This window comes from Antrostomus carolinensis, unplaced genomic scaffold (assembly GCF_000700745.2).
Source record: "Antrostomus carolinensis isolate BGI_N321 unplaced genomic scaffold, ASM70074v2 scaffold31827, whole genome shotgun sequence".
In the NCBI taxonomy this organism is placed as follows: domain Eukaryota; kingdom Metazoa; phylum Chordata; class Aves; order Caprimulgiformes; family Caprimulgidae; genus Antrostomus; species Antrostomus carolinensis.
The window spans coordinates 1-884 of NW_010328578.1; the positions used below are offsets into that span (position 1 = coordinate 1).

At 45.4% G+C, this 884-nt stretch overlaps 1 protein-coding gene across 1 annotated transcript in view; it reads left to right on the forward strand.

Moving 5' to 3' along the window:
• Nucleotides 1-9: 9 nt before the first annotated feature.
• LOC104528327 (calreticulin) overlaps nucleotides 10-884 on the forward strand; it is a gene marked incomplete at its 5' end in the record, with an annotated part of 3,921 nt that continues 3,046 nt past the window's right edge. Inside the window, 3 exons of the mRNA XM_010172298.1 lie at nucleotides 10-76; nucleotides 226-327; nucleotides 471-674. Of these exons, the coding sequence (XP_010170600.1) occupies nucleotides 10-76; nucleotides 226-327; nucleotides 471-674 (373 nt within the window). The remainder of the gene's footprint in view (nucleotides 77-225; nucleotides 328-470; nucleotides 675-884) is intronic.

The following is an 884-nucleotide window of genomic DNA, read 5'->3' on the forward strand; positions in this document are numbered from 1 at the left end:
CTGGCCCTGCTCCTCGGGGCCGCGCTGGGCTCTGCCCGAGCCGCGGTGTATTTCCAGGAGCAGTTTCTGGATGGAGGTTGGGTGAGGGCAGGGGGGTGGAGCGGGTGGTAGAGCAGCTGCTGGTACCGGCTGTGGGTGTGGGGGGGGGGGGGGGGGACCCCCTCACTGTACCGTGCTTATCGATCCCCCTCTTGTGTTGTTGCTGGTGCTGGCCTCGCACGACAGACAACTGGCAGAAGAGGTGGATGAATTCTGAGTACAAACCAGACTTTGGGAAGTTTAAACTCACTGCAGGGAAGTTTTATGGAGATCCAGTGCGAGATAAAGGTATGTGGGTCTCATTTCACATGAACCATCTCCAGACTTGGGGATTTGCCTTCATAGACATGCTGTGCATGGCAATAAAAGTATTTTTTTCTTTGCCAATGGAGAAAAATGTAAGTTTGCATATTCTACTAATATCTTTACAGGTCTACAAACTAGTGAAAATTCTAAATTTTATGCTATCTCCTCACGATTTAAACCATTCAGTAACAAAGGGAAGACTCTGGTCATTCAGTATACTGTGAAACATGAGCAGAAGATAGACTGTGGTGGGGGATATGTTAAGATTTTTTCCTCAGACTTGGACCAGAAGAACCTAAGTGGAGATTCACGTTATTACATCATGTTTGGTGAGTTTATAGTTATTTCTTCGTTACTAAAATCCTGTCAGTACTGTTGTGCAGTTTGTCAAAGATCGTTGTGGAAGAATCGTAAAGGAAGGCTGTCTTGAGAAAATAAGGATGTTCTGACTGTAAGGAGTCAGCTCTTCCATGCTTGAGAGATCTCAAAATATGTATTAACAAAATACGTGTTTATGCAAACATTCTGAGCTGATTTGA